We start from the raw sequence: 26,823 nt of genomic DNA, 5'->3' as shown, positions 1-26,823 counted from the left end.
AAAAGAACATTGAAAGCCACAATGCTAATATCACTGTGTGTCAGGGAACTCTTGAACTGGGGAAGAAATAGAGAAATAGGTCAATTTTTGCAAACCTGAATTTATAGAAAACACACCAAGCACTTGCTGAAAGTTGCTCAATTGTGGTAGACAAAAATCCATAAGAAAGATGACAATAAAAATAAAAAATATAAATCAAGCAAGATTGGATTCCTAAGTGAATGGGCACTATTCCAGGAGAGAAAGTCCTCAAGGCTAAGAACAAGTGAGTGACCGCTGGGGCCAAGATTGATCAGTGAGACCACTAACAAACATGGCAAAAGGACAAAGCTGGTATCTATGTCCATGCAAGCTGCCACCGCTGTTGGCATAGAGATGAAGGGAAGGCTGAACTATAATGGGAATAAGAGAAACTGTGTTCTCATTCGCATAAGCGGACACAGTGAGCAAAAGTTGCCATGATGGTTAAGGGTGTTAACACATGGGAAGTCCCTAGAAATGTGTCTCACAAATAGCTGGCACTCAAGAAATACCATATATTGTATCAATGTATTACTAGGACATGAAGCAGCCTGGCACCTTGAATTTAGAAATACAAAATGTGAAGAAATAAAGAAGAACCATGGATGGAAACAGTGCCCTTTGCACTGTACATACCTGCAGCAATGTATGAGCCTCCTCCAGCTTTATAAAGAAAATGGCTGGCAAAGGGGGCTGCACAGATGATCAAAAAGCTTGCAGTCACAACGGCGACCACTCCCAGGAGCATCAGCACTGCCCAGAAACCACGGTAAACTGGAGATCCCAGAAAAAAAGGAGAAAAGAAAAACACACTTAGAAATGTCAGCACAGCAAACTATCACACAGTAAGTTTCTCTCCACTTCATTTTTCTAATTTCCGTCATAGCACTGATAGGCAGAATCCTAGAACATGGGTCCTGAATCTCTTTAAACAGAGATCTTATCAGATAGCCTTGGAGTCAATGATGTTGACCTACAATCAACTCCTCGTAGTCAATACTTGCACCACACACACGCTGATGTACTTTGGAAGGTCTCCTTTTTTTTCTTCTTCTGACCATATTTTCCATTTCAAAAGTGTGAACACCCAAAGCTCTAGAAAGAGTTATCTTGTGGGTCACATATAGGTGTTTTACACCGCATGTAGAAAGACATGAAGAAAGTATTCAAATTATCTGCAAACACTGCTTATATTTCCTGTTGAGATAACGTTTGCACCACAGTGATATCACCCCAACCCTCTAATGAAAAAATACACCTCCATTTAAATTATGGCTCTCTTGGAAAATAGTCGAAGGCAATAAATACAACAAGCAAAACAAAATATATGTTTGAGAAGATATGAGATTTTATATCAGATATGTTCAAGGCATAATACTTTTTATTAAGATCTGTACTAGGCATGATTCAAAATGAGAAGCTTTAAGAGTCTCTTAGTGAAGGACAAGCAGGGCCAGTCAATGGATACAGCTGGTGATAAATGGATTTGGGGCTTGGCTATATGTAGTAATCAAATAAAGAGGAATTCTAACCATCATTTTTGAGCTGGATAATTACCAATCTTTTAAAAAAAAAATTCATCATTTCCCAAAAGGCTAAAACATTAAAATAAATTCTCCTTCTTGGTACAAATGTGGGGAAGTTAAGTAAAGCATATTAGTCACATCGAATTTTTATGAAAATATACAAACTTTGTAAGAAAACAGAGGGATATTTTTCAATCAGCCCACCTGGCAGAGAAGAAATGTATCAATCAACTGCGATCTTAAAGAGAGAAAAAAAGTACAGAAAATGAAAATTTGAGGAAAGGAGTCATCGGAGTTAAATGGGAAAGGAGAGCTGGAATTTATGAGTGAATATCTAAAGGCAAAAAAAGTAAAAGGTAGGCTAATAATTTTGCAGTGGCTTCCCAGTTTGGTGTGTTGAAAGCATCCTGGGGTTATATTGAGGCCCCAAAGGGAGCAGAGGAGTAAAGAAATGTTGATATCAGCTGTGAGTGTGGGAAGGAAGAGTGGCAAGGTGTGAGCCAAATATTTGCCATCCCTGCCATAACTAAGTTTACTAAATAATTGATGACCCTCACAATTTACATTTCCATTCACTAGGGGTAAAAACATTAATAAGATGCTGTCAAAGGAACAAGAAGCCCAGTCTATCACTTCCTGATCACAACTAAAACTCTGGACAAATATGACAAACAACTACCTGAGGACTCTGAAAAGTAAATAATAGCCAGTGGACTGGAGAGGGCAGACAAACCTTAAAGAAAGATCAATTCAGCCACAAAGAGTTTTCTGTTTATTAGTTTGTTTTTTCTCCCACTGGCTTTACCCTAAAGGCAAGCCAAATTACCCATCACCATAGAGTTGATTCCTACTCATAGAGACCCTATATAGGACAGAGTAGAAACTGTGCTCCACAGAATTTCTGAGGCTATAGTTCTTATGGAAGCAGACTGCCACATCTTTCCCCCGTGGAATGGCTGGTGGGTTTGAACTGCTGACCTTTCAGTTAGCAGCCAAGTGCTTAACCACTGCACCACCAGGGCTTCCTAAGCCATATTAGACACTGGGTTAAAAACAAAAAAAAATCCATTGCTGTTGAGTCAAATGAGTATGAGAAACTGAGTAGAAAGTACAAATAGCAAAAACTCATCATTCTGGCTAGAGATCCAGGAAAGGGGGCCCTGCAAGTCAGAAAGTACGAGAGAAATCCCCCCATTTTTCCTTTATCCTCTTCCAGTCCTGCCTCAAGACCAGCTCCAAGTGCACAACTGCAGTGCCACCCCAATGGTGGCATGAGCACTTAAGATTCTAAAAGATGACCCATCCCTCTGGAGAGAAAAATAAGAAAAAGGGACCCCTGTTGTGCAAAAAGATAGGAAATCACCCCTATATTTTTCCTTTTTCTCTTGACACTTTGCCCAATGGTATACTTGCACAGAACTACACCACAGCACAGAAGGAAAAAAATGCGAGAGAACCCAATATTTCTGGCCAGAGAATTTGAGAAAAGGGGCCCTGGAAGCCAGGTTTGTAGGAGAAATCTCACAGAAGAAAGCGCTGGAGAAGAGAATTTCTAATGCTGCATTTCACCTACACAACTCCCAAGTTTCACATGCACAAAAATACCCAAAGAATTATAGCAAAGATTATGAGAACTGAATTACAATATAAACATCTCCCAAGTACCAGACCAAGCCCTGAGTGGTGCACGCCCCAGGTAGACTCAAATTTTAACAGAACAAAGGACTTTGAAAACACAATTAACACTGAAACCACCAGTCATAGAAGACAAGACAAAATTTACATGTTGATTAGTTGCTATAACAACAATAACAACAAAATATATTATCCAGAGAATGTTAATAGGATGCAGAGTTTGACCACAAAATGTCCAGAATACAATCCAGAATTACTTGATATACAAACCTGGAAAATCTGACCAATTCTCAAGGAAACAGGTAATCACAAGTGCTAAATGAAACATGATCCAGATGTGGGGATTATCAGATAAACTTCAAAGTGGTTATTATAACATTCTCTGTGAACTAAAGTGAACACTCTTAAATGAATAAAAAGAAATTATCAGAAGTGAAATGGAGTCTATAAGAATAAAATCTTATAATTAAAATTGGATTAACACCTGCAATAAAAAAAAAAACTAATAGATGGGTTCAATAGCATAACTGGAATGAGAGAGGACAGAGTAAATTAACTTGAAGAGAAAGTAATAGAAATTATCCAGTCTGAAGAATAGTAAAAGATTGAAAACAAAAACCAATGGAATGTTGGAGACATGTGGGGCCATATCAAACGACTTTACATTTATGTCATTGGAGTGCCTAAATCAGATAGCATCAAAGGCAAAAATCAGAGGCAAAAAAGATTAGTGCAGAAAAAAAGGCAAAGAAATAATGCCTGAAATTTTACCAAATTTGGCGAAAGACAAATTTACAGATACAAGAAATTCGGTGAACTCCAAACAGGATAAATTCAAAGAAATCAGCCCAGACACATAATAATCAAACCAAAAATCAAAATCAAAGAAAAAGTCTTCAAAGTAGCCAAAGGAAAAGTGACAATAGGGGAACAACAATTTCAAAGACTACAAATTTGTCATCAGAAATGATGGGGACCAGAGGACAGTGGAACAACATCTTTAAAATGACAAAAGGAAAGACTTATTAACTTAAAATTCTATACCTTTCAGGAATGAAGGTGAAATAAAGCCATCAGAGAAGAAGGAAACAGAGAAAATGTAACCAGCAGACCACTCTATAAGAAATGCTAAAGGAAGTTCTTCAGGCTGATGGGAAATGACACCATAGTATCCTTGAAACTTCCAGGAATGAAGAAAAAGAAATGCTAAATATCTGGGTAAATATAATAGACTGTTTTCATATTCTTAATTTCTTTAACAAATATTTGCCTATAAAAATTGAAATAAAAAATATTGTCAGTATAATATAGTAGAAAAATACAGGTTTTGGAATCAGAAAGACCTGAGTATTTACCACTCACTTGCTGTGCGTACTTAGACCAGTTTATCTACACTTCTTAAATTTCTATCTCTTCTTCTGTAAAATAGAAATGCTTGTGTTCATCTTTAAAGTTGTTGGAAGAATTATTAATAATATCTGTAAAGTGACCAACGAATAGCATTTATTTTAGGTTGCTTATTGTCATTATTACAGAAATCATATTAACAATACATACCAGCTGGTACAGGTAGTCCTCGATGACTCTGTCACAGTCAGTTTTGGTGTAAGGTGAATACCTCATTTTTTTTTTTTACTTTTCATTATTTTTGCCTTTTATTATCAGTATCTTTATAAATTTGGTCTTTATTTGTCTTTGGGAGTTAGAAACATTACATATAAACTTACAGATATATCTTAATACATACATGCATACATAAATCATAAAAATATACTTCGATGATGAAGAAAAGTTGGATGACGTTGGCATTTTGTCAGCTGCAGTAATAACTCCACTTGTAGAAGGTTCTGGATTATTCCTGGGAACAGGGATAGCATTTCTAGCCAGAAAACTAGAGTTGTCTGTATGGTCCTTTTCTTCTTGCCTTCATATACTTCGAGGTAACATTTCACTGCTTCCCAAATCTGCCTAACAACTTTAGCAAGGTGATCAGCATTTTCCATATCTCCTGCATGCATTTTCCTGTAACTGCCTCCCAGGAGGATGCAATGTTCCAGATACACCAAAGAATATTATGATTCTTCCAGAAATCACACGATGCCATGTGCTGCAATACTGTATGTAGGAGATATTACTAACAATAAGATGTACAAAAAAAAAAAAGGACGGTAGTAAGCGTAGTTCCTCACAACTCAAATATGTTGTAAACCAGTGACTGCCTGTATTATCTTCAGTAATATGAAAGTGGGTTATTTCTATCAGAGAGCCTTGAACACTGCTTTTATGTACTATTGAGGTTGGGAAATCCCTTTAGATTATTGCTTATGGTCAATCTTATGGGACAGATTACCGAACAAATAAGGTATACACAGGCTTACTTGTGCTTACTTACTAATCTGTAGTGCAGGATTTCACAAGATGAAGTGAAACCCATGTGAAATTGTACACTATAGATTAATAAGTAAACACAAGTAAGCCCGTGCGTACCTTGCTTAATGTAAACTGTGTGTACCTTGCACCCTGCTCATGATGCAAGCAAAAATTTATGTTTGGGCAAAGTAGACTGCCAACATGGAAACTTCCAGAAAGGTCCCATATTGCCTTTCACAGGAAATTTCCCTATCAATTAACTTTCTAAGAGGGCACTGCCAAGTTTTCAACCATGTGACTGCACTCTTAAAATAACCAAAATACGGATGAACTGGGGCAAACACCTGACACAGAGACAGCCTGCGGTATCTCTGGTGATCTCTGACCCATGCCTTATGAGCTACAGTTTGAAAAGAGGAGCTGAGCTACTCAGTCAAGTGATAGCAGCAGAGTTGCAACTGAGAGAAAGTATTGGTAGCTGAGTCCAGAGAGTGATGGTAAATTATAATCATACGCAAGGGCGCAGAAATTATGAATCGTGAGCACAGAGACAGCAGAAAAAGCAGGACGATTCTCTACCCAGAGGGAACGGTGGAACTCTAAGAGAGAGAGATCAGGTGGTAGGGAAGAGGAAGAAAGAGAGCAAGACAAAAGTGGGGGATAAATGGTCCCCTGACAACTGCTAGTTTCTGTCCTAGTTGAGGTTATAATAAATCGCCTTTCGAATGATCTAGAAAAAAGCCTGACTTTGTATTCTGAATCTCTGTAAAAGGCAGGAATAATATATTGGTATTTGAGGGAAGGAAGGACACTGTCTCCCTGGAGAAATGACCACACAGAAATGCCCCCCAAGTCAGACTCTCTATGTAGTCACTGTGTGCTTTACTTTTCTGCCTATGCTTCTAACATTCAAAAGGGCATAACTCCAAGGTATTTCAAATTGTCTTCCAACTTCTTGCTCTTTCTTAGCTGATTGTATAAGCTATTTTTCATACGTACCACACTTTGATTCCAGAGCTAAAATGGTCAGTCATGGTGAAGAACTGCCTTGCGGAATTGAGTAAAGTTTTTTCACTGCATAAAGGAAAACTGAGGCAATCGGAGAGCCTTCAACATGAAGTGAATTAAGTGCCATGTGTTTTGGGAGGTCAGCGTGGTGTTCAGGCTCCTCTGATTACTAATTATGTGACTTTAATAACCAAAACCAAACCAAACCCAGTGCCGTTGAGTCGATTCTGGCTCATAGCGACTCTATGTGACAGTAATAGGCCTCTGTTTTCTAACATGGAAAATAATATCCTTCACATATTAAGATAATATAGGAAAAGTGGTGGCATTCAGTAAGCACTCAAATATATCTGTTATTACTATTGTTAATTATTATACCTTGTAATAAAATGCTCTTGTCAGTCACCATGCAGCTGACACTTAAAAGACAGCTTCTAATCTCACGGATTTAAGATGGGGCAGGCTGTAATAATAACAATAAAATTATATATATGGAACAATGGTGGCACAGTGGCTAAAGCACTCAGGTGTGAACCAAAATTTCGGTGCTAACCCACCAGTCACTCCGCAGCACAAAGATGTGGCAGTCTGCTTCCATAAATGATTACAGCCTTGGGAACCCTATGGACAGTTCCATCTGTCTTATAGGGTTGCTATGAGTCAGGACGGATTCAATGGCAGTGGGTTTGGCTCAGTTTATATATATATATATATATATATCTTTAAATTTTTAGAGGGAAGATGTTTTTGTTTGGTGAGTGATTTGTATTGTCTAAGACTCAGAATTTGAATGTACCTCGCAGGAAATTTTGTTTGATTCCTTCTGCTTTATACAAGACCATACAAACTGCAAAACTTCGTCTTTGCAGACCTGGACTGTGCTTGGTGAAAATACTTCTAAAAAATGCAATTGTATGGTTAAATGTAATTCACCATTGAACTTAAAACTGAATTTCTGTTAGTTCTTATTAGAACACAAAACAAGATTTACAACATAAAAAGGTTTACATGTAATCTGTATCATCACTATTTAGAGCAATTAAAGGAAACTTCATCTGAATTGGTGAAAGGTCACAATTAAAGATGATTTTCAAAGAAATGAAGTTGTGTTAACCCAAAACAATCCAGTGCCGTCGAGTCGATTCCGACTCATAGCGACCCTATAGGACAAAGTAGAGTGTTAATTCTAAATAAATCAGTGAAGTGACCTGACAAAGTGTTCCTTGGCCAGGTGTTATAATGAGGAGTGATGACTAGTAATTAGTGTAACAACAGATGTTATTTAAATGGTTCTTCTAGACTGCTCAATTTACTTCCCTAAGCAGGTTAAACTTTTACACTTAGAGTATTAGTTTCACTACCAATTTACTCAGCAAACTTCCTTCCTAAAGCTCAAGAATGAAAATCAGCAGCCCAAAATGTGCTGAAATATTAGACCAACATATTCTGTATATCACTTCATATTTTAATAATATTTTAACTTATATACAGCATTTCCCATTTTTCATTCGAGGAGTATGCTGCTGTTTAGAGACGAAAGACATATTAAGCCACTAGAGATTATCTGGTGTGTTCAATAAGGGTGGATGTGAAATGCAAAACTATTTTCACGGTATCTCGATTTTGTTCATAAAAAAAAAAAACCCAGTGCCATCGAAGCACATAGTATAAAGACTACCAATAAAAAAAAATAGCTTCACAAATTCAAACATCAGAGGAACTCATATCTTGGGTACGCCTGAGAGGTCAAATACCAAAGTGCAACAAATCTGAAGTTTAGGGAGACTTCTATCAGGAATCCTGCAGGAATGAAACACAAAAATCATCTAAAACTGCAAGACAGGGAAGGTCACGAAATGAAGTGGATTATTAACTACACACATTAATATTTGTGTATGTACGAGCATGTGTGTGTGTGTGAGTATGTGTGAGCAGGTTGGCACAGATGGGAAGCTGATGACAGAATGGACATCTGTTCTAAATTCCATCTAAAGGGTTAGAAAAATAAAACCCTACAGTATTTCTTTTTCCTACAGGAATATAGTAAAAATGCACTAAAACCTCATTAATTTAGACAATAGGCAAAAGCAACCTGAAGTTTTAGCCATGGATTGCTTTAGAATAAGTTCTATTTCAAGTTGTTCCCATCCATCTAATAACTCAAATTGATGTCTCATAAAGGACCTCTGTGTGCTGCAAATAATCCGAGAAGCTGGACTATGTGAAGAAGACTGGGGCATCAGGATTGGAGGAAGACTCATTAACAACCTGTGTTATGCAAATAACCCAACCTTGCTTGCTGAAAACGAAGAGGACTTGAAGCATTTACTGATGAAGATTAAAGACTACAACCTTCAGTATGGATTGCACCTTAACATAAAGAAAACAAAAATCCTCACAACTGGACCAATGAGCAACATCATGATAAACGAAGAAAAGATTGAGGTTGTCAAGGATTTCATTTTACTTGGACCCACAATCAACACCCATGGAAGCAGCTGTCAAGAAATCAAATGACATATTCCATTGGACAAATCTGCTGCAAAAGACCTCTTTAAAGTGTTAAAAAGCAAAGATGTCACTTGAAAGACTAAGGTGTGCTTCGCCCAAGCCATGGTATTTTCAATCACTTCATAAGCATGCAAAAGCTGGACAATGAATAAGGAAGACCGAAGAATTGATGCATTTGAATTATAGTGCTACCAAAGAATACTGACTATACTATGGACTACCAGAAGAATGAACAAATCTGTCTTGGAAGCAGTACAGCCAGGTGCTCCTTAGAAGTGAGGACAGCAAGACTTCGTCTCACATACTTTGGACATGTTATCAGCAGAGACTAGTCCCTGGAGAAGGACATCACATTTGAAAGTAGAGGGTCAGTGAAAAAGAGGAAGACCCTCAACGAGATGGATTGACACAGTGGCTGCAACAATGGACTCAAACATAGCAACGACTGTGAGGATGGCGCAGGACCGGGCAGTGATTTGTTCTGCTGCGCATAGGGTCGCTATGTGTTGGAACTGACTCCATGACACCTAACAACAACAGTAACAACAAAGGATCTCTAAGAGCAGTCCTTCCAGACTTGCTTGGCAAATGAGCATGTTGCTAATAACCAGAAGCCGCTTAATTTAATGCACATATAACAAGGACCCGCTATATGCAAAGGACCCAAAATCATGAGAGTAAGACATAATCCTTGCCCCCATGAGTGTAGTCCAGTGAGAAGGAGGCCTATAAGCAAGTAATCTGAATATGTAATAAGTGCTCTAACAGAGAGAGGTGCAGAGTACTGTGGAAGCTTAACGGACTATTGCACAGAGAAGCCACTCTTTCAGGGCTGAGCAGTGGTAAGAAAAGCTTTACTGGGCTGATTTATTTTTGAGGTGGGCCTTACTGTTTGTACAAGGTTTTATTAGGCAGAAGCAGGGGGAAGGCCATTCCAGTGAGACTGGGAAAGGATAGAGGCATAGGAAGCAGCTCCATGTGGCTGTTGCCCACGTGGATGAAGAAAACGGAAAATGAGGAAAGGTATTTGAGGCTTCATATGTCATTCCAGGAGTCCCTAAGTGGTGCAGTTAATGTGCTTTGCTGCTAACCAAAAGGTTGGAGGGTCAAGTCCACCCAGAGGCACCTCAAAAGAAAGGCCTGGCAATCTACTTCCAAAAAATCAGCCACTAACAACCCTATGGAAGGCAGTTCTATTCTGACACACATGGGGTCACCGTGAGTCAGAATCAACTTAACGGCAACCAGTACTGCTAGGCCATTCCAAAGGGCTTCGTCTCACCGGTGCTAGGAAGGCGCTGAAGACCATCACTCAGGGGTGACAGACCAATCTGTATCAGAGTATCACACTTTCAACCGCGCAGAGAATGAACTGGCAGGGAAAAGCGTAGAACTAGAAAAACTACTGTTGATGTCTGCTGTCGAGTCAACTCCGACTCATGCGGACGCTATATGACAAAGCAGATCTGCCACATAAGATTTCCTAGATGGCAATCTTTCCAGGAGCAGATGGCCAGGTGTCTCTCCCAGGGAGGTGCGGGGTGGGTTTAAACTGCCAGCCTCAGTGTATTTCCAGCTGAGCTGCTTTATCGATGTTTCAGAGATCTCTGCCCATTCTTTTCTGGTCAGTTTACAATGACAGGCAGTGAGGTTTGGGATCTGAAGCTACCATAAAGAAATAAATCTCTCTTTTAAAAATGGCTTATACACAGGTAAAAAAATTTCTTTCAGTAGGTCTGGTCCAATGATAAACAGGATAGATTTGACTACCACTAAAAATAGCATTAACCTTCCCACATCCCTCTCTCAGCATTTCATTCTTTTCATAAAACCCACTAATGGGCTTCAGTTTGGAGTCCACTTCTTATGAAGTGTTACTCTGGAAGTGAGGCAAATGTGGGCTCGAATCCTAGCTTGGAGAAGTTAATAACTCACCTTCCTGGGACTCAGTTCCAGCAGCCGAGCGCTTAACCACTGTGCCACCAGAGCTCCACCAGGAAAACTACTTAGGTCGTCATTTTAACAACCTAAGTGAAGGCTAACGCTGGCCTCGCCTAAAGCTAGGGTGAAGAAGTTCCAGTAAGTTAGGTATGGGTTTTCATTTACATGCCAGAAGCTGTTCGTTCTCTTAAGATATTAACAAATCTCTTGATTTCATGTAAAATTAATTTATACAACAATTATAAGCAGAGGATAAAGGAAACAGTCAACTCAAATGATCACAATTCCAAATTAGCAGAGTGTTTCAATGAATTATTCTGTCATACATATAAGGAAGTCAATATTTTATTTGCAGTTTAGTTTAAAGATAAACTTAAGTGTTACTCATTTTTCAAAACTCGCTATACTGATTCAGACACCTCACAACGCTAGCTCATAAAGCCAGTCCTCTGTTTCCACACATCCCCAAGCACACACAGTGTGAAGTGCTACAAAACGTTCTAGCTGAAGCCAAAACAAAACGTGCCACCCTCACCAGCAAATGAGTGCCTCCGGCATATGGGCATATGTCGCCTTAGCTTTAGGCAAGCCGTTTCTGCTACACAGGCCAGCAAGCCTGTCCTTCATCCCCACTTACTGCATGTCTGGGCAGTGTCGGGCAGGGCTAAAAATAGTCTCGGCTGCAGCCCGGCAGAAGGACAAGCTGTACAGTAGTATGTCAGCGTCTGGACTCCACAAGTGTTGATATGCCAAGCCACGCTAAGTGCTCAGCATGGTCCATGGCCCACTGACTTTTTCAGGACAAAAAGAACCCCAAGAGACTGGCTGGTGTTCAGTTATCCCCGTACTAGAAACACTGGCCAGCAGAGGCGGGCTCACAGTAAGATAGGTATGCACAGGCTTAACTGTGTTTATTTACTAATCTGCGGTGCACAATTTCACCTGGGATTCACATCTTTGAAGTGGTGAAATTGTGTGCCACAGATTAATATGTGAGCACGAGGAAGCCCGTGTATACCTTGCTTATTTGGGTAACCCGTCCCTGCTGGCCAGTGAAGGAACAACCGAGAAGGCAGAAGGGCCTTGGGCAGGAGAAGCAGGGGTGGCGCCCTTCCACTGTCACCTTGGGAATATCCCTGAAGCACTGGAACCATAAACTTCATCCCAGGGAGTAGAGAGCTCCCAGATTTGGGCGTACAGCCATGTTTATTACCTCATTTGCTTCTCCTAACAACCTTATTAGGAGGGCAGGAGAGGAGCTTCCTTAGTGTGGGGAAGAGTGGCTTCTCTGTAGTAGCGTAACTGCTGGTGGTATCTGTAGTAGTAGGAGGCATAGTAGAATACCATTCAGTAGCAGCAGCACTTAGCATCCTCAAGGTGCAGAGACCTTTTGCCATCGAGTCAATTCTGACTCATAACTCTCTCAAGCGTTAGGTAATTTGTACAAAGGCATTTATTGCCTAATCAAGAGGACCGGGTGAGCACCCAGAGCCTATCCTCCAACCCCAGTGCCTTTCCCTGACCCCAGCTGCCTCAGAGCCGGTCTGGATCAGTGGCTCCCATCCCTGCCTGCGCATTAGAGCCACTTGGCTCTAACATAAATTAACGTAATCCCCATCCCCCAAGTTCCAAACCAGGTCGATGGGATGAGAATCTCTGGAAAGCCTTGGGTGCAGGCACCAATATTTTTATAAGCCGCCTACCAAACCCATTGCCATCGAGTCAATTCCGACTCTTAGCGGCTCTATGGGACAGAGTAGAACTGCCCCATGAGGTTTCCAAGGAGCGGCCGGTGGATTCAAACTGCCAGCGATTTGGCTAGCAGCCAAGCTCTTAGCCACTGCATAAGCCTCCTAGGAGACTGTAACGCGCAGCCAATTTGAGAGCCACCGGACTCTCAGGCCTTTCAAGAGCTGCTACTTTTATTAAGAATTACTACCCACCACACAGCAGTGAAGCCTTTTATGCACAGTCTTTCCTATGTTATCACAATGAACCCTATCATATGTCTTACAGATGAGGAAACTGAGGTTCAGAGAGGTTAAGCAATGTTCTAAAAACTAAACGGCCAGGAAATGACAAGGTCAAGATTTGAACTCAGGTCTGTCGTAAGTCTCAGCTACCATTACTCTCTATGTTTTTTTTTGTTTATTTGTTTCAAATAAATTGACACTCACCCAATCCTTCTACCCTCAGACGCCCCCCTCTGGCTCCTCCAGTGGCGAATCTATGGTATTGCACCAGTCCTAGGCTCCTGGCACCACTGAAGTTTCTATTAACCTGGTATAGCCCTGGGGCCCTGGTGGTGCAGTGGTTAAGTGTTTGGCTGCTAACGAAAAGGCTGGCAGTTTGAATCCAACAGGCGCTCCTTGGAAACCCTACAGGGCAGTTCTACTATGTCCTATAGAGTCACTATGAATCGGAATTGACTGGACTGCAATGTTCTTTTTTTTTTTTTTTTTGATATAGCCCAAAGTCCTTCCTCAAGCACTGTAATGTGTTAATTAAAATATTAATGAGGTTGACGTGTATTTTTGAGCTGATATGATGGTAGAGTTATCCAAAGGAGAGGTGTCAGATGTTCGGACAGGACGCAACTTCAGTGCTTGCCGTAGGCACCATTTTCGGTAGATAGACCACTGGCTGCACAGGGTTAATAGAAAGTGCTCAGTGGCACCATGCACCCAGGGCCAGTGCAATACCTGCCATACCTGAGTTACACCTCTGCCCACCTTGCCCTCCTGAAATGCTGAAATTATAGGAAAGTGTTCTGGGGTTTCGATGCCTTTAGGCAGGAAGTGTGGAGCCCATAAACCCATAGATTCAGGAGTGAGAACACCTCTTACCAGCTGTGTGACCTTGGGCAAGTAACTCAGCAAGTAACTCTGTGCTTCAGCGTCCATCTCTAAAATGTGATAATATTGGTATGTATTTTACAGGGCTGTTGGGACGATTGAAAGAGTTAATGCAGGCAAGCGCTAAGCAGCGTATCTGGCCTGAGTGCGCGGTGTTCTCACAATATTACAGTAACTGAATTATCTCTCTGTAGAGTCATTATGTTTTTACATATCCATTGCCACCCTTGACTGTGAGCTCTTCAGGACAAAGACTCCGTCTTAAGCATCTTTCTCACCCCGTTGCTGTTGTTAGTTACCGTTGAGTCGGCCCCCGACTCATGGTGACCCCACACACAAGAGTATGAAACGCTGCCCTGTCCTGCCCCATGCCCATGATTGACTGTGGATCATGCCATTGTGATCCATGGGGTTTTCACTGGCTGGTTCAGGGAATTAGTTCAGCAGGCCTTTCTTCTTTGTCCATCTTAGTTGGAAAGCTGTAGAGAAACTCATTCAGCATCATAGCAACACACAAGCCTCCACTGACAGGCGGTGGTTGCACATGAGGTGTGTTGGTCTGGAATCAGCCTACGTGGCCCTAGCAGGAGCTTCATGCTGGGCATGTAATAGATCTCAATAAAATAATAATGAGTATATAATCAATAATTCATCACTCAATCTCCACTGAAATGTTAAGACATGCAGTCAAGCTTAGTGGATAGTCAATGAATGAAGTTAACTCATTCAAAACGAAAATGAATCCGTGGTCTTGACTGATTTACCAATGGTCAGAGAGTATCACCTAAGTCCCTTCTAGAGAGCAACAGACACTTGAAAAGAAAGAGTCGAGAAGTCAAGTCATCAGACGTTAATACCCGGGACCATGTAATAGTTCTTTCTATATCAAACCAAAAGCTAAACCCATTGCCACTGAGTCGATTCTGACTCATAGCGACCCACTATAAGTCCTATACTCCTGAATATTCAGCCCATAAAAATGAATCGAGACATTCGGGAATTTCTATAATTTTTCCTGCCCAACTCTAAAAATGCCAGAAGAGAGACAAACTTTCCCATTCATCAACTCCTTTTCTTTAAAATATCATCGACACCTAAGAATACTTGCTATTCTTTATATTAACCCATTAAAGGAGCAGTTCAAGACCACTTTATTTGTACACTTTTTTTTTAACATTAAATTTAAAACCATTTGTCCAAACTTCTCATATAGCCCTGTTTCCATCGAGTTGATTCCGACTTACAGCGAACCTATGCGATGGAGTAGAACTTCCCCACAGGGTTTCCAAGGCAAGGCTGGTGGATTTGAACTGCTGACCTTTCACTTAGCAGCCAAGCTCTTAACCACTTTGCCACCATGGCTCCAGAGCTCTCATATAGACAACAGAAAATAATTATATCAAAGGCTTACTTAGAGTTGGGTGTACTGTAGTACCCTTGAATCTTCATTTTCATATCTTTCAGGTGATTTACCACTACAAATCTCCACACATCCTAGAAATCAGAATTCTTCCAGGAATTTTATAGTCTTTTATTACATTGCTATGATAGATCTTGGAAGAAGTAGAGCCAGAATGCTCATTAGAAGTGAGGGTGGCGAGACTTCATCTCTCATACTTTGGACATATTATCAGGAGGGACCAGTCCCTGGAGAAGGGCATCATGCTCGGTAGAACAGCGTATTAGCGAAAAAGAAGAAGACCCGCAACAGTGGCTGCAACAATGGGCTCAAGCATAATAATGATTGTGAGGATGGCGCAGGACCAGTCAGTGTTTCATTTTCCTGACAGAACTGACTCGACAGCACCTAACAACAGCCACATGATACATCCAGGAAACTTCTCCTTAGGAATATGACTCAAAAGTAGTTTCTACCATTTCTACATCAGAAAAGTTAGTGCAGAAATTCCATAGGACCAAAATTATTTAGTATTTCTCCCTCTATTTTTATAAGACACCCAACAGAAGAAGTGATAAACAACTCAATTTAATTCCACTCCTGCACTCATCCACACCCAAACATTGATGGAAAATAACCTTATATCTGACAACACTGTGCTGCAGAAGCCGCTACTGGTGATCCCGCATGAAAAGGGAGCAGTCTGTGCCACCAGGCAGTCTAACGGGAGGAAACTCCACACCCACCTACCTTGAAGCTATGCCAAGTCCACAGACAGAGCTCTACAGGCATGTACGCAAGGATCAAGGAGGGTACTTGGCCCAAGCTGAGCATATTGCCAAAGGCTTTTGGAAGAAAGCGAGTCTTAAAGGGGAGAGCAGGAAATGCTTGGAAGTGAACCCAGCAGAACGGACAGCATAACCAAAGGAGTCAGAGGAGGAGAGTGCAGCAGTGTCTGCAAGAAGCTAGGGGTAAGGGACCCAGAAGAGTAAAAGCTCTGGTGTTAGGGCGGAGGCTGGGGGAAAAGCAGGAGTGGGATCCCAGTGGTTCCTGTAGGACGTGGTGGTTTTCAGTGTTACATTAGGGTCCAAGTCATAAGACGTTTCCTACAAATGATATGAAAGACCCCTGGTTATCTTATATTAAAATTGACTTTTTGTCCACAGGGAGGTTCAATCTATCAGTAATGAAAATAACTGAGGAAAAGTTTATTTCAAATGAGAACAACAGACAAAGAGAAAGGCAGACAGACACACACTTGTTTTTCTTCCTTACAAAATTTTGTGTGTTCATGACTTCTTTTTTTTTTTAACCTTAAGGCATAAAGGACTATGAGATGAAGACACCAAAACAGCTGTTGGGGAAACCAGCTTGCCTTAGGAAAAAAATGAAATGGGCCAAGAGGCCTTATCAGGGAATTAGAATAAAGAAGAAAGGGAACAAAAATGTTTCTAGGAAGGAGATAAAGATACAGAGAAGAGAGTAGCCATCAAATGGTGGAGGGAGGAGGGCAGGAGGGTTGTACTGACAAGTAGGGAACTGTACCTACCAGCAAATGCTGGAGGGAGGAGGGCGGGAGGGTTGTGCTGACAAGTAGGGGCCTGTACCTGCCAGCAAACGCCTTGGAGAAATATGCGGCCAGCTCAGGACCAGGACTTGCGTACCCCGGGATGTGAACCACACGTGCAGAATGTTAGCACAGCCAGTGTAAAACCAGTACCTCTTTGGGACAGACAAGATGGCTGGGACATAGCTGGCATCTCTGACAGGGCACACGTGCCACATCTGGGAACAAACTCTTGCACTTTGCTTATACATGAAAACACTGAGAATCACATTTTCTTCATTAGCAAGAAACATGATCTTTGGTGGTCAAAATTGTAGATCACTAAGACAATAGGTAAAACCTTCTTTGGCATCTTCCATTAATGGGGTTTCTTCTAGGAATGGAACTGAAAGAATGCGGTGGAAATACCTATTGGGTCGCCTCGAGTTTCACCGACATGCCAACTGAAGAGGCAGCTGTCTGTTCTTTAGAAGCAAGTCACTCAGCTAGCCTCTGTGGTTTTCTGTTTGCTTCTCTATAAAAAGGTAGACCCAATAGCCTCAGAAGTCACTTCAAACTCTTTTTCGACTTCCAGCTATTGGACTGTCAGTATTTCCTTTTGATAATCAACCACATAGATTGAACTACCAAGTCTCCACTTAAAATGGCCAGCGTTCTAAAATTGCCCATTTTAAGCATAAAATCATTGCAAAGATCAAACACACTGTTCTTGTAGCTACTCTACACATGGTTTAGTCCGGGAGACGGGTAGGGAATGGTTGGTATTCATTTATTTGCAGTGATAGGATACATCTTTGGAAGACTTCCCTCTTTAGCCACTTAACATAGCAAGCTGTTACAGCAAATACCCTCTATATTGTGTAACAACAGCTGTTGCTGTGGAAACAAGTTAACTCTCTGCTTTCCATAAAATATTCCACTTCCCTTGTTGTTGTTGTGTGCCCTTGAGAATTATCTTAATCATTGCACCACCATGGCTCCCTCCACTTTCCTTATCAATACTAAATCAATGGTCTATTGATTGTGAATAATAGCCTTGGACACACATAGACTCGAAGCAAGAAATTTAAGTATTAGGAAAAGTAGCTGATAAAAATCAATCACATTTAAAAATAACTATATTTAAAAGCGATTTTAATTGTATTCCATGCTCCCAAAGTTGTTTTTGAAGAACAATAAATAGTAAAAGAAAACCGATACAGAGTTACCATATCAAAATTAATTTAAAAAGTAAAATAATAGAACATACCAACTCTTCCCTAATTAACAAATAGGTTTTGTTTCTGAAGTGTATATTGCTTGTCAGAAACATGAAGCATTATTTCTCTATAACATTATCTACAAAGTAATTACAAAGTCTTGGAAAGGGAGGCAGCTAACTGTAGAAGATGACCTAAACTCTCAGTTTCCTTGTCTTTGAAATGGCAGCAATAAATCCTACCTCATAGTGCTGTCATCAGGATTCAAGGAAGTAATAACACATGTAGCATGGCCCACAGAGTAGGTGGGCCAGCACAATTACTACACATAGTAGAAGTGCCATATATCTTCCCATCGCTCCATTATATTTGTAATAAGAAATGAAATAAAGTCATTTGTTGCAGTATTAGTGATTTTTATAACAAATAAAAATATTTTTTTAATTTATCAATAAATTTCAATACTCAAACATGAGAAATAAGAATATAAATAAATAGCTTTAAAGAAATTACGATGGTGCCACTGAGCATTCTATGGCTAAAACTGTTGATAACTTCACTGGGTCTAATTCCTCATTCCAGCACTGGGATTTATCAAGCAATACTTATCTTTATTATTTGTATATTACAGTTTATGGATAAAAAAACAAAAAGAGAGACACAAAATGTGATCTGTTGAAAGGGAATGGCAGTACTGAGCCTTGAGATGGAATAAACCTAGGAGGCAAAACATTAGGTCAAATGGTTTTCTGTGTTGCTAAATCCAAGGATCAGATTTCAGGCCATGACTTACTCTCCTCAGCAGCATTCGACATAGCTTATCACTCTGTTCTGAGAAGCACTTCCTTCACTTGGTTTCCAGAACAGCCTACTCCTCTGGTTTTCTTCCTGCCTCACCAGCTGCTCATTCTCAGTCTTCTTTGCTGGTCTTTCTTTTTCTCCCCGACCTCTTAACAACAGAGCATCTTAGGGCCTTGGGTCCACGTGCACCCCCCCCCAACTTTTTTTTTCTACACTCACTCCCCAGATGGCCTAATCTGGTTTTATGGCTTTAAATACCACCTCTACCCAATGACTCCCAACAGTGCAGTTCCTGCCCAGGTCTCCATCTTTACCTCCAGACTCCATGATTCAAAAGGCTACATAACATCTCCATTAAGTGTCTTAAGCTTGGTATGTCCAACCTATACTCCTCACCTTCCTCTTAAAAATCAGCTCTACCTCAGCCTTCTCCATCTCTACTAATAGCAGCTTCATCTCTCCAGTTGCTGTTTCTTTCATACTACACACTCAATCCACCAGCAAATCTGGTCAGACTTAGCAAAGGGAACACCAGCAAGCCAGAATCACCAAATAGCACAGACAAAAAGAGGCCACCCACTAAAAAAATCTAGCCAAATGGCCAGACATGGGACAACCTAGCAAGATGAATAACTTTTAGAAAATAAGCTCTCTACTCAAACAAATACCACATAAAAAAAAATGTGGCCCCCCAACTCCAAACCACACTAGCAAAGACCCAGATGAGAGCCTAGACTTCCACATTTACTCTAGACTGTGCACCAACAAGGTGCACCAGACCCAACCTCCAGGGTAGTGTCAGAGAAGGCTGAACAGGGAGCCAGGAATTTTATCCCTGCAGACCAGTGATGAGGTCACTCTGTATGGTGACAGTGGAGACCATGTGGGGAGCCTAGACTTCCACTGCATTGGGGTTGAAATGAGGCACCCTGTACGGCTGAGGTGGTATTATAAAAGAACTAGTGGGCAGTTAAGACACTCACCACTACCCAGTATAATGAGCCACCCCCCACTCTGCCCCCATGTCAGTGGAGGTGATGGATGGATCTGTAATGAGGCCCTCCTCCCCTTCTCAGTCAAACTGGTGCCAGAGGAAGCGCAGCGGGAAGTCAGAAACCTCACTGTCACCCAGCAATAACAAGAAGTGCTTTCCCCTGACAAATGCCAGAAGAGACTATGTGGAGAACCTGGAATTTCATTGCTACATGGTATTAACAAGGCAATCCTCACCCCTTCCTCTGCTGGAATGGTATCAAAATAAGCCAAGTAAAATAGAAAACTTAAATAAGATACAGAGTCTCAAAACATAATAACCCAAAAGTTCAGGTTTCAATAAAAAATCACTAATAATTCCAAGAATGAGGAAAATCACAATACCAATGCAAAAAAGAACTATACTGATAGACCCATAGAACAATCAATAACATCTCTGAGATGACAGAGATGTTAGATTTATCTGACATGGATTTTGAAGCAGCCGTGATGAATTTTTTTCAATGAGCAAGTACAAACATGCTTGACACAAATGAAAAAGTAGAAAGCCTCAGTAAAGAAATAGAAGAAAGAAATCCAAATGGAAATTTTAGAACTAAAAATTACATAACAAAAATTGAAAAAAAAAAAAAACTCAGTGGATGTGCTTAACAGAAGAATGTAAGGAGAGAGGAAACGATCAGTGAAATTCAAAATAGAAATTAGCTAATCTGATTAACGGAGAGAAAACAGACTGAAAATTAAAAAGAGCAGGGTCTAAGAGATCTCTGGTACTACTTAAAAAAAAAAAAAAACGACATTCACATCTTTTGAGTTTCAGAAGGAGAGGAGAAACAGGACAGAGTTAAAAAACCATCTAAGGAAATAATGTCTGAAAATTTTCCGAAATTATCAAGAGACACATAATTAAAGGTTCAAAGAGATGAGCAAAGCCTAAACAGGATAAAGCCAAGGAAATCCACTCTAAGACACATCATAGTCAAAGCTCTGAAAACTAAAGACAAAGAAAGTATCCTGAAAGTAGTGATGAGGCGGGGGGAGACCACTTTACATAGAGAAAAAAACAATTCAAATGACACTGGATTTCTTACCAGAAACCATGGGGGCCAGAAAGAACTGGCACAACATTTTTCAAAGACTGAAAGAAAATAATTGTCAACTCTGAATTCTACATCCAGCAAAATTATTGAGGAATGAAGGGGGAAATCATGACATTCTTGGATGAAGGAAATACGTAAGATTTGTTGTTAACAAAGTTACCCTAAAAAATTAGATAAAGGGAGTTTCTCCAAGCAAAGAGGACAAATAGAATAAGGTATCTTAGAATATCACCAAGAAAGAACAATGGAAAGAATAAAAGATGATTAAATATAATATGTTTCTTTCTTTCTCAGTTTTCTAAATTATGTTTGATGGTTGCAGGAATAACACGTCAGGTATGGTTCTTAAAGTATGGGGAGGAAATATTTGAGACAATTATAATTGGGAGAGGGTAAAGGGACATAAAAGGAGGTAAGGTTTCTACACTTCACTTAAATTGGTAAAATGTTGACACCAGTAGACCATGATAACTTATTTATGTATAATGTAATATCTAGAGCAACACTGGAAGCTATACAAAACGATAACCTCAGAAACACTATAGATAAACCAAAGGGAATTTGGAAAAATTCCAAGTAACCAACAGGAATGCAGAAAAATGAAAGCAGAGAAATGAAAAACAGATGGAACAAACAGAAAACAAAAATTAAAATGGCGGAGTTAAGCTTTAACATATCAATAATGACTTTAAATACAAGTGATCTAAATACACCAATTAAAAGGCAGAGCTTCACAGACTGCATTAAAAAAAGTTATCCAACTATATGCTGTCTACAAGACTCTCACTTTAAATATAATGATACAGGTAAATTAAAAGTAAAGAATGAAAAATATATATACCATGAAAATATTAATTAAAAGAATTCAGGAATGGCTACATTAATATCAGATATAGTAGACTTTAGTACAAAAAAAAGATTACTAGGGACACTACATATTAATAAAAGGATAGCAATCCTAAATGTGTATGTATACCAAAAAAATAGCTGCAAAGTAGGTGAAGCAAAAACTGATAAAACTGAAAAGAGTGATAGATAAAGCCACAAATACAGCTGGAGATGTCTATACTCCTCTCTCAACTGATAGAACAACTACCCAGAAATCCAGCAAAAATATAGAAGGATTAAACACCACCATCAACTATCAGGATCTAATTGACATTTATAGAACATTTCAACAAAGAGTATAAGCATTCTTTTCAAATGCCTGAAATATATGCCAATATAGACCATATCCTGGGCCATAAAGCAAACCTCATTAAATTTTAAAAATAGAAATTATATAGAGTGTGTTCTCTGATCACAACAGATTCAAACCAGAAATCAATAACAGAAACATAGTACTGGAAGTACTAGTCAGTGCAATAAGGCAAGAAAATGAAACAAAACGTATACAAATAAAAAAAAAAATACATACATACACCCATTTTTGAAGATGACATGATTGCCCATGGAGAAAATCCCAAGGAATCTCCAAAACCTCTTAAAATTACTAAGTAAATTCAGCAAGGTTTCAGGATATAAGATAAACATTTAAAAAATCAATTGTATTTTTAAATTAACAATGAACACATGAAAACTGAAATTAAAAATAAAATATCACATAAAATTGCTGAAGAAAATGAAATATTTAGATGTAACAAAACACATATGAGACTTGTATGCTAAAAACTACAAAATACAGATAAAAGGCAGTCAAAGATCTAAATAAATGGAGAGATATACAGTGGTTACAGATTGGAAGACTCAATAAACACGTCAATTTCCCCCAAATTGACATATAGGTATAATATAATTCTATATTAGAATCCCAGTAAGATTTTTTGGTTTTTGTCAATTAAAAAAAAAAAAAAAATCCGGATGCCATCGAGTCGATTGAATTCTGACTCACAGCGATCCTATACAGAGATTATTCCAAAATTTATACAGAAAGGCAAAAAAATCAGAATAGCTAAAACAGTTTTGAAAAATAAAAAAAGAATAAAGTGAGAGGGACCATTCTGCCCAATTTCAAGACATTTCATAGCTAAAATAACCAAGACTGTGTGTTACTGGCAAAGAGATAAATATATAGATCAAAGGAATAGAATACAGAACTCAGAAATAGGTCTAGGAAAGTATGATCAACTATTTTTTGACATAAATGCAAAAGCAACTCAGTGAAAGGATAGTCTTTACAACAAATGGTGCTGAAGTAATTGGATATATATCGGCCAAAAACAAACCTCACAACTTACACAAAAGTATGCTCAAAATGGATCATAGATTTAAGTGTAATACATAAAACTATGAACTTTTAAAAGAAAACACAGAAGAAAAATTTCAGTCCCTGGGTGGCACAGTTAAATGCAGGACTACTACCCATAAAGTTCACGGTTCAAACTCATCCAGAGGCACCTCAGAAAACAGGCCGGGAGATCTGCTTCTGAAAGGTCATAACCTGAAAACCCTGTGGAGCACAGTTCTACTCTGCACACATGGGGTTGTCATGAGTTGGAATTGACTCAACAGCAATTAACAACAACAAGGCTTTGTGGACATCTCTTAGACATGACACTAAATACACGGTCTCTTAAAAAAAAAAAAAGAATAAATTGAACTTTATCAAAATTTACTTTTACTCTGCAAAGTCCCTGCTAAGGGAATGAAAAACAAGTTACACACTGGGAGAAAATATTTGAAAACCACATATCTGATACAGGACTCATATCTAGAATATATAAAGAATTCTATAAACTCAACAGTAACAAAACAAATATAACCCAATTAGAAAATGGAAACAAAGACATGAAGAAACATTTCACTGAAGAGGATATATGTACAGTAACTAAGTACAGGAAGATGATGCAGGACCGGGCTATATTCTGTTTTGTTATAAATAAAGTCACCTTGAGTCGGAGATGACTTGATGGCAGGTAACAACAACTAAGCAGATGAAAATACATTCTATATTATTAGTCATTATGGAAATGCAAATTAAGACCAAATGATACATCAGTACATACCTTTTAGATTAGCTAAAATAAATTTTAAAAAGTCAATTCTAACTCATAACGACCCTATGGGACAGAGTAGAACTGCCCCATAGAGCTTTCAAGGAGCACCTGGTGGATTTGAACTGCCAACCTTCTGGTTAGCAGACTTGGTTCTTAACCACTACACCACCAGGCTTTCCAATACTTAACCATACTACCCAGCAATTACACTTCCAGCCACTGCCCCAGAGAAATAAAAATTTATGCCCACACAAAAACATGTACGTGATTGCACACAGCAAATTTATTTGTAATGGCCCAAAGCTGGGAACAAGTCTGATGCCCTTCAACAGATGAGTAGTTAAACTATGGTACATCCATACCATGGAATACTAGTTAGCAATAAGAAGGAATGAACTGTTGGTATATTCAACAACTTGGATAGATCTCAAGGTCACAGACTAAGTATACAGTGTTAAAAAAAAAAAAAAAGTCAGTCTCAAAAGGTCAGGTAATTTATGATTCCATGTTCATAATATTCTCAAAATGGCAGATTTATAGAGATGGATACAGTCTAGTGGGTGCCAGAGGTTGGAGTGTAAAGGGGAGAAGTGACTATAAATAGGTAGTACAGGGAAGATCTTGGTGGTGATAGAATAAATACTTCTGTATCCTGATTGTGACGGTGATTACAGGAATCTACACATTTGATAAATGGCATAGAACTATATACACACATCCCACCAATGTGAATGTCCTGGTTTTGATATTGTATTATATATTTGATACTAGAGTGCAGGGATTATCATCTCTTTTGTTCACTACAATCCCCCAGAACCTATAACGGTATCAGGTACATAGAAAGTGTTCAGGCAATATTTGTTGAGTACATTCTACTCAATATTACTAAATAAGTGGTGCCAAATCTTGGCCAGTACAGCTGACACGTATTAACTACTATGCACTACTGATGATGGTGATAAGGATAATAAGAATTTATATTTGTAGGTACCTAGGTGATGCAAACAGCTTGAGCTCAACTGCTAACCTCAAGACTGATGGTTCGAACCCACATAGCAGTACTACGGAAGAAAAGGACTGGTGATCTGCTTTTGTTAAGATTACAGCCAAGAACACCCTATGGAGCAGCTTTACGCTGTAACACAAGGGGTCATCATCTGTCAGAATCAGCTCAATGGCAACCCACGACAACATATATATATATATATATATATATATATGTGGCACAATAGTTTAGCAGCTTGGCTACTAACCAAAGGCCTGCGATTTGAACCCATCCAAAGCTCTGTGGGAGAAAAGACCTGGCAATCTGCTCCCATAAAGATTCTAGCTTAGGAAACCCTATAGGGCAGTTCTACTCTGTCTCATAGGGTTGCTATGAGTTGGAATCAACAAATGTATGTATGTACAATAAACATATATTATACTTTTGTTATTAATTTTTTTGTGAAGCTCTTACTTTTTGTCAGAAACTCTGTCGAATGCTCAGTGTGGCTACACACACACACATACACACATCCTACGGAAAGCAGGAGATACATCATTAGACTATGATGAATTTATGTGCCCTACTGATGAGTTATTTTTGGTACTCTAAATTGGTATATCATCGTAAGAATAGCTTAAATTTATTGAATACCAACTACATGCCAACCACTCCACTAAGCATTTATATTTTTAATCTCTGTTTAATTCTCACAACTACTATATGAGGTTGATGCTATTCTTGTCTCTCTTTTACAAGTGAGTAAACTGAAGTTTATGGAGATTAAAAACTCTGCCTAAGTTCTCTTAGCCAGGAAGTGGTAGAGTCAGGCTATCTACTCAGACACGTTGACTAAAAATCCAGCTGGTAATCCCCATAGGATGCTTACCATGAGCCAGTTCCAGTGCCAAGTACTTTCTGTACAGCATCAATTTGGACCCCATAAGAGATCCAACGGCAGTGGGTGGGTTGAAGAGAGATCCAGGAACCTTCCAGAGCAGCTCAGCGGGATGGAGGAGCCCACACTCCACCCGGGACTGTCCAACTCAAAACATACATCATCTTCTCTGTGGGGCCTCCCCTAGTTACCATATTTAATACTGAGGTACCCCTCCATGAACACCCCTGACCTGATTTATTTCTCTCCAAGTACTTAACAGACTAAGATGGACTAAGAAAGGTCTGGAGATCTGCTTCTGAAAATCAGTCAGTAAAAACCCTATGGATCACAATGGTCTGATCCTCAATCCCTCACAGGGATAGTGTAGGACCAGGCAGCTTTTCATTCCATTGTATATGGAATCACTATGAGTATGAGTTGGGGACCTACCCAATGGCAGCTAACAATAACAATTAAACAGACTACTTTTGTTTATCATCTGCCCCCCTTACTACAACGAAAGTCCCATGAGGGCAGGAATGTGGGGATGAAACTGAAGCAGGCAGCACAGTGCCTGGCATAGCTGGTACTCAATTAATTTTTTTTTAATTGAATCTAATCAAAACTCTCTCCTAAGAAAAGGTCCAAGGCTTAGAACAGAAGTGATGATGCTTAAAGTTAACAGAGACTTAGATAAGCTCCTTGAATCTTTTTTGTTTTTAATATTTTGCATGACAAAAAGCAAGCCAGAAGGAAAACAACCATCATTAAGTGCTCTAGGGCCCAGAACTGATCTGGGCACACAGTGTAGGCAGTATGAGTACAATTCAGAAGAAGAGATTCAGCTCTGGGTCAGAAGTATTGGAATGGATGTCTACAGCAGTGCTTTTTGACCAGAGGCAATTTGGGCCCCTCTTCCTGGGGACATTTGATAATGTCTAGAGACATTTTTGATTGTTATGACTAAGGGTTCTACTGGCATCTGGTGGGTAAAGGCCAGGGATACCTAACATCCTCCAAGGCACAGGAGGGCCCC

At 39.5% G+C, this 26,823-nt stretch overlaps 1 protein-coding gene across 3 annotated transcripts in view; it reads right to left on the bottom strand.

Moving 5' to 3' along the window:
- TMEM182 (transmembrane protein 182) overlaps positions 1 to 26,823 on the bottom strand; it is a 111,405-nt gene that overhangs the window by 40,722 nt on the left and 43,860 nt on the right. For all 3 annotated transcript variants that reach the window (XR_010317900.1, XM_023552617.2, XM_003413608.4), the window contains exon 4: positions 658 to 795. Coding sequence is in view for 2 of the 3 variants with exons in the window: in XM_023552617.2 (XP_023408385.1) it covers positions 658 to 795 (138 nt within the window). In the remaining variant the exon portion in view is untranslated. The remainder of the gene's footprint in view (positions 1 to 657; positions 796 to 26,823) is intronic.

This window comes from Loxodonta africana, chromosome 15, assembly GCF_030014295.1.
Source record: "Loxodonta africana isolate mLoxAfr1 chromosome 15, mLoxAfr1.hap2, whole genome shotgun sequence".
Lineage (NCBI taxonomy): Eukaryota > Metazoa > Chordata > Mammalia > Proboscidea > Elephantidae > Loxodonta > Loxodonta africana.
The sequence above is the reverse complement of the archived record's forward strand: the minus strand, read 5'-3'. Positions and strand labels throughout refer to the sequence as shown.